At 36.8% G+C, this 6,835-nt stretch overlaps 1 protein-coding gene across 1 annotated transcript; it reads left to right on the plus strand.

The window, feature by feature from the left end:
- Positions 1-1,289: 1,289 nt before the first annotated feature.
- Positions 1,290-6,829, plus strand: LOC104272980 (toll-like receptor 6; the record flags this gene model as incomplete). The annotated part of the gene is made up of 3 exons (XM_009868118.1): positions 1,290-1,375; positions 4,345-4,509; positions 6,020-6,829. A coding segment is annotated over exon 3 (747 nt), but the record flags the coding sequence as incomplete, so codon positions are not given.
- Between the last annotated feature and the right edge of the window lie 6 nt (positions 6,830-6,835).

Here is a 6,835-nt window from a genome sequence, read left to right on the forward strand (position 1 = left end):
GTCCTGAGGGGACAAGAGAGTAGAGTGCCTTACGAATAAGTGATACAACAAGAAGGAGAGTGTGGTTTCTTTTTATATATTAGTGGTGGAATGGAGAGGAGAGTGTCCCTGGAATGAGGGAGTCGCAGGCTGCAGTGCGTAAGGAGAAGATGATGAGATACCTTGGCCAGCTGGGCTATGGATTAACTTAACAGCAACTTTTGAACTCTGAGAAAGAGTGCGCAGGCCTAACAGGCCTGTGGATATTCACTTCTCTGCCCCGCGCAGCATAAAGTTGGAGTTAATGAAACACATGATGTGTGTTGTTAAGGGGGGTACATGTTAGGGGGGAAATGTAATGGGTGGATTGGGAAGTCTGTGCCTCTTGAGTACCTCAGCCAGTGGGGAAAGGGAGAGGGTTTAATGCAGCAGGGAAAATAGGATAAAAGGAGGCTGCGTCCTCTGGCAGTTTGAGAGATCTTACAGGGACTTGGCAACTCCAGTGAACTCTTCCTTTTTTCGAAAGTAAGACTCCTCTCTCTTCTTTGTGAACACCGACCTCTGGCAAGTGATTTTCCACACACTCCTGAGGCATCTGAACTGGCCTTGGTTGATTGATTGATTTTTAAAAAAGAAAGTTAAATCCTTCCTCAAAGCAAGCTGCAGCTAAACATCTACCAAATTCAAAGACTCACAGAATCATAGAATGTGTTGGGTTGGAAGGGACCTCTAAAGGTCATCTAGTCCAACCCCCCTGCAGTGAGCAGGGACATCTTGAACTACGTCAGGTTGCTCAGAGCCCCATCAAACCTGATCTTGAATGCCTCCGGGGATGGGGCCTCCACGACCTCTCTGGGCAACTTGCTCCGGTGTTTCACCACCCTCTTAGTAAAGAAGGAATTAAACCACTGATCTGCACCTTAGTTGCATCTGTGTCTACGGGAAATGCTGCTAAAACAAACTGGGAGGCACTTTCGCACGTTTCCAGTACGTTACTGTCAGCTCTGGGCGCCTGCAGCCACACCAGAAGTACTTGGTTGAGCACAAGGATTGCAGACTCTTGCCCAACAACCTGTGGTTCTTGTCTCTACTTCCTCACACCCTTTCCTCTTTTTGCCGCTTCATTTTAAGGCCAAGCATACACTTTAACTGTGATAAAATGCAGTTCCGTGATTCATTGTAGAGATTTCTATCTCTAGTCTTGCTTTGCTGAAGAAAGAAATACTTGTTTTTGCCAGAGGAAGCAAAGTGATACATTTTGTCAGTCACTGGGGAGAGCAGGTGTAGGAGTACACAAAATAAAGCTGCCCTTCCCAGAAGCGTGATTCACAAATAAGGATCATGCTATGTGACTTACATGCTTACTGGGCAACAGTCTCTGAAGTTCCTCATTAAGGTAGGTGGTAGTAGAACAAATGTTTGTATCACTAAATAATAAGTTAATTTTGAAGGCATTTCAATGGGAATTTAAGTATCATGACATGCTGGTAATTCTAGCCTCTTTCAGGTTAATTTATTAATGTTTAAATGTATTTATTAAAAATGAATTCTAGAGTGGCCCTAAAGATTTTAATTTTGTGGAAAAGTAAGGGCAGTGACTTAGGAGGAATGATGACAGATGAAGCTCAATAGCTTTAGATTATTTTCCCCCATGATAGATGGTAATTTTGAGTGTAAAGTGGATTTTACACTGTAATTTTTGAAGATTCTGTACAAGGCCATGCATGTTTTAGAACTGCATAACAGTATTAATCACTATTGTAATACAAAGTTATTACTTCAGGATGAAATTAACATTATAAGCAAATAAATGTGTGTGTTTTTCTATTGGAATAGAAGGATATACTTCTTTCCTAAGTTCCTAAACTACATTCTTGAATCTAGCACTTGCATTTTCTAATTTTATTTCTCTTTCATATTTCAGTAATTCATTTCACTTGTATTTTCTCATTATGGCAATATTGCAAATGGTTTTGGAATAAATGACCCACAGAGATTGAACACTTTTACTCATCTGAGATTTCACTGAAGTTTATTATGCTAAGTGTTATAGCCATACTAATGGGTTTCAGAAAAGATACTTGCCTTGTAATAAATAGATAAATATAAAGAAAAGATGGAAGGAAACAACTAGATTTGGCTAGTTGTAACAAAATGCAAAAGTATGCATAACATTTGACAAACATATTAATTTTTTTCCAGTGATTGTGCTGGTAAATCTGAGAGCTAATGGCATGCAATTAATGGTAATATTCTTATTTTTTGTTTAACATATGCTTCATCTTTCTTTATTGTATGTGGGCAGAGCTGGAGAACTCAAACTGTGCCAGTGGCCAGGTCATACTCTCACTTAACTGAAGAGCTCTCAAATAAGAGTCTCTAATTTATAGCAGTTTTTAAAAGTTAACCAAATGTATGTCTGATTCTGTATTCATTAGAGTAATAAGCAGGTTATATTCAAGTAGTTAAACTGTTATATTCCGAAACAGGAATGAATGTTTCGTAGAAGCGAGGTTTTATCTCTAGGATTTTATCTCATCCTGAGGATGGGTAGGAAAATCTTTCTGGCTAAGGGCAGGCAATGGTGAGGTTTGTATGTAACAACATCACAAGGTGTTTGTAAAGCAGCTGTATTGACAGAAGTGGAGAAAGAATCATAGAATCGTAGAGTACCACCGTAAGGCTCATCGGCATAACAGAAGAAAATATAAATTGTTCATGTTCTGTTGCCTACTGCCCGTCCTATCTTTCCTTTCGTTTTTTGGATGACCTCTTTTCACTTGAAGCTGAGAAATTAAATATGATGTACAGAATGAGATTTAGAGTGAAAAAGTAATTTTAAAGATTATTTCCTCTGTGTCCTGAATCATTGGGATGTTAAATCATGAATGCATTATGGTATGCTAACCCAGAAAGAGAGGTTGTAGTGTGGCAGTTCTGAATTCAGGTCTCAGCTAAGATGGAATTTCTGACCAACACTATACAGAAATAGAGAGTGGTTTATGTCTTTGCCAGGACAATATTCCAAGTGTTTGAGCATTAAATGCCAAAGTTACTGCTCTGTTTTAATTTAAAAAAATAAATATATATAGACCCCACCCACTGTTTCCATGTCCACTGTTTAACTCAATCACAACACTGCTGAAACAGGAGAGACAGATTATTTTTCCATTCCCATTAAATGGAAAATAAGACAAACTGTACTTTTATAAACCAGACTTGATAAGAACTTGACAACTAAATTGATATAGCTAAATGGAAAGAAAAAATCTGAGTAATGCATATGCACATAGATCATTATTAAGTTCGGAGAGGAAGGTGTTTGATTTTTAGTGTAAAACTTGCTTTTTCATATTAATTTGATGAAGACAGAAAGCTGGTGAAAAGATTAAATTTTGTTCTCTACTTGACCTCCTGCAAAGCATGAAAACACGTAGTTCAATCAGAATTAAATAATACAGAAATTACGGTAATGTATGTGGAAAATACATCTGGAGGGAAGCAAATGCTGTTTCATAAGCTGTCAGTAGGTGGCACAAACATTTATATAAAAAATTTGGGCGTTCCTAAGTGTTGTTGCACGGCAGGATAGAGTTACAGGAAGTTTCCTTTTTGAGTTTTCCTGAGTATATTTTCTGCTTTTTCGGAGAGCAGGGATTTCTGGTGAGAACCTTTTAATTTCATTGATTTTATGCAGTTGCTAGTTAGCTAAAACTGTTACATTCAGCAACTTACTTGAAAATGAGCCATGTTTTTTGTAGAGGGTTATTAGCAAGTGTATGATGTACTTTCAAGTGTATGGGAAAGAAATAAGAGTAAAATTGCTTGTATTCAGTAAATTTGTTACCATAATCTGGCCACGTGGTAGTCTCTTTATATTAGCACTACACCCATAGTTATGGGGGCACAGTGATTTAATGGGAAGAGTTTTTCTACACTTTGGGAATGGGTCTAACTTGATACATTTCATCCATATGAAAGGCACATTTTCGAGTTTTGTATTGTGCTGATTAACTTGAGAAGTTCACGCCTTAATCATAGCTCAATGCATTCTGTACATTTCTTATATGAAAGTTTATCAGTTTATACCAAGGTTATATTGGAAAGACTCTTAAAAATGTCTTATTTTTTTCTCTTCTCTCCCTCTTTAAGCAATAGGACAATTTCTCGCTATGGTCTCGGTTTGCTTATGTGATTGGATTGCTTCTCTGCTTGTTTCTTGATAACAATCTTTTTGTCAAGTTTGAAGACTTAAGAATACTTCTGAATTAAAATAGATATGAATATGAAGAATAAATGCTCCAGCATTAGTCCCCAAATCACAGGTAATGTGTCATAACACTTGTTAATTTTATTGCTTCATAGAATATTCTAAAGGAAGTTTGAAGGTACTTGTAAATAATTTGACTGAATGCCAGGATATAGGAATGACGAAGAAAATTAAGCACATTTAGAAAAGTCTTAATTTTCTTTCACCTAGCCCCTGGATACTCCTGAAATTTTGTCCTAGAAAGAAATAATGTTTTGTAGGTAGATTTTATTTTTTCCCTTCAAGCTACATATTTTGTTCGATTATATACACATTAGTAATGTTGCCTAAACAATTGGAAGAACAGAATAGAGGATGCGAATTACCTTCATGATGAAGATGCCTTTTGAGGGCTATGATGGTAAAACTGCATATAATTTTTCCAAATTAAAATCTGGAAAAAGACTGGAAAAGTTTTCCCATATTGCCACACTATTTCTAGATAATTTCCAAGCCTAATTTCATGCGTTCTTTAGAAAAGAAGAACGCAGTGGACTGGTTTTTGTTGTACTATTGAGTTTTTGTAATACGAGCTGTGTAAGATCAAGGAGAACGCATGTTTTGGATCTAGTACTGTAATTCTAAGAAGGCTTGTGGAATGGTTAATGGTAGGATGTGGTCCTCGAGGTTGTAGCTTTAATCCAACAAGTGACAGCTATTACTGTCTTGCTGTAGAGTCACTCGAAAGCATAGCAGAGTAACTAGAAATATAAACTCCTAATTTAGCCATTTCAGCGTCAAGGGAAAGTTGAAAGCTAGTGCAGTCATGAGTGAGCACTATGGAAAACTTCAGACAACTATGATTTAAACGTAATGGGAGGAAGAGAGAGAGAGTGTTCCAAGGAAACAAAAAGATTTCAGAAATCTGGAAGACAGCTTCAAATTGAGATTTACAGGTAAAAAAGTGTTACCTAACTTCTTACCAGTTCCCCTTTCAGAAAAAAAACCCCAATCTAATGGATTTATGGCAACATCTAAAAGGAGATTTCAGGTGGTATTTACAATGGCTAACTAAAACAAAGGAAGGCAGGCTACCCTAAACTCCTAAATACAGAAAGGAAAAGTGTCCTCTCTTAGGGAAAATCAAAGCAAAGCCACGGTTATGACTTTTCTCTAAATTGTGTTTAAAGAAGCCTCTCTCAAATCTTCATCCTATGTTTCAGTCCAGGTGTTATAGTTACAAGTCTGTTTAAGAAAATGCCTCTGAGTCTACTTCAAGACAGAATCTGAGGAGAGGATAATTGGATTGACCTCTAATATTGCACTTTCTGATCAAAGTGTCTTATGCAGTTGTGGGAAATCTTCATAATATACTGGATGACAGGAGTAATTCTTTAAGTAAGCAGCCAATTTTAGTCAGCTGTGAAATCAGATGTTTTGTAAGAAACAAGCTCCTTACATATTAAATACAACACAATTATTGAATAGAAATTCCAGTAATGTTCTCTGAATAAGGAATGCCTTTCCTGAATGATAATATGTCCCTTCATTGCTTTTTGAGTCAAAGGGAGAGATGAGAAATTTGAACCTTAAAAAGTCAGTCTCTTTTAGTGTTAGGGTGGTGTAGGGCTGTAGGTTGGACCTTATGATCTTAAGGTCTTTCCAATGTTTATGATTCTGTAATTCTATGAATCTATGATCCTGTGATTCTGTGGTGGCTTATGCCTAGATGCTTAATGATACAAACTCGGTTTTGTTGGGGTTTCTTTTTGTCTGTTTGTTTAGCTACAGGATTAGAACAAAGATGGACAGATAAGAAAAGTACTTAGCATCTCCAAGGAACCAGAAACCAGTATGACACACACCATGAGATCTCTCAGAAACTTTTTTTTTTACACATGTCTGTCTGCATTAACTTTTTGGAATCATGTCAGCCTGTCTGTGGAAAATGAACTCTTTACATCTGTTTCTAATGATTTTCTGGAAGATGGTTCTGACAAAAATATCAAGAGCCTGCCACTCCTGTATACAAATAGTCATCAGTCCAAAGCTAATTTTGACTGGGTTGTGATACAAAATACTACAGAAAGCCTGTCATTGTCAGAGATCACAAATGACAATGTAAAAAAATTAGTCAATTTATTATCTAATTTCAGACAAGGCTCTGGGTTGCAAAATCTGACCCTGACAAATATGTCAGTGGACTGGAATGCTCTTACTGAAGTTTTTCAGACTGTATGGCGCTCATCCGTCGAATACTTCAATATTAACAGCTTAACACAATTGTCAGATATCCGCAGCTATAACTTTGACTATTCAGGTACCTCTATGAAAGCACTGGCAATGAAGAAAGTTCTAATCACAGATCTGTACTTCTCACAGGATGACCTGTACAAAATATTTGCAGACATGAATATTGCGGCCTTGACAATAGCTGAATCAGAGATGATACATATGCTGTGTCCTTCATCTGATAGTCCCTTTAGATATATAAATTTTTTAAAGAACGATTTAACAGATCTTCTTTTTCAAAACTGTGATAAATTAATACAACTGGAGACATTAATCTTGCAGAAGAATAAATTTGAGACCCTTTCCAAGGTAAGC

The sequence above is a fragment of the Apaloderma vittatum genome, unplaced genomic scaffold, assembly GCF_000703405.1.
Source record: "Apaloderma vittatum isolate BGI_N311 unplaced genomic scaffold, ASM70340v1 Scaffold40314, whole genome shotgun sequence".
NCBI lineage: Eukaryota > Metazoa > Chordata > Aves > Trogoniformes > Trogonidae > Apaloderma > Apaloderma vittatum.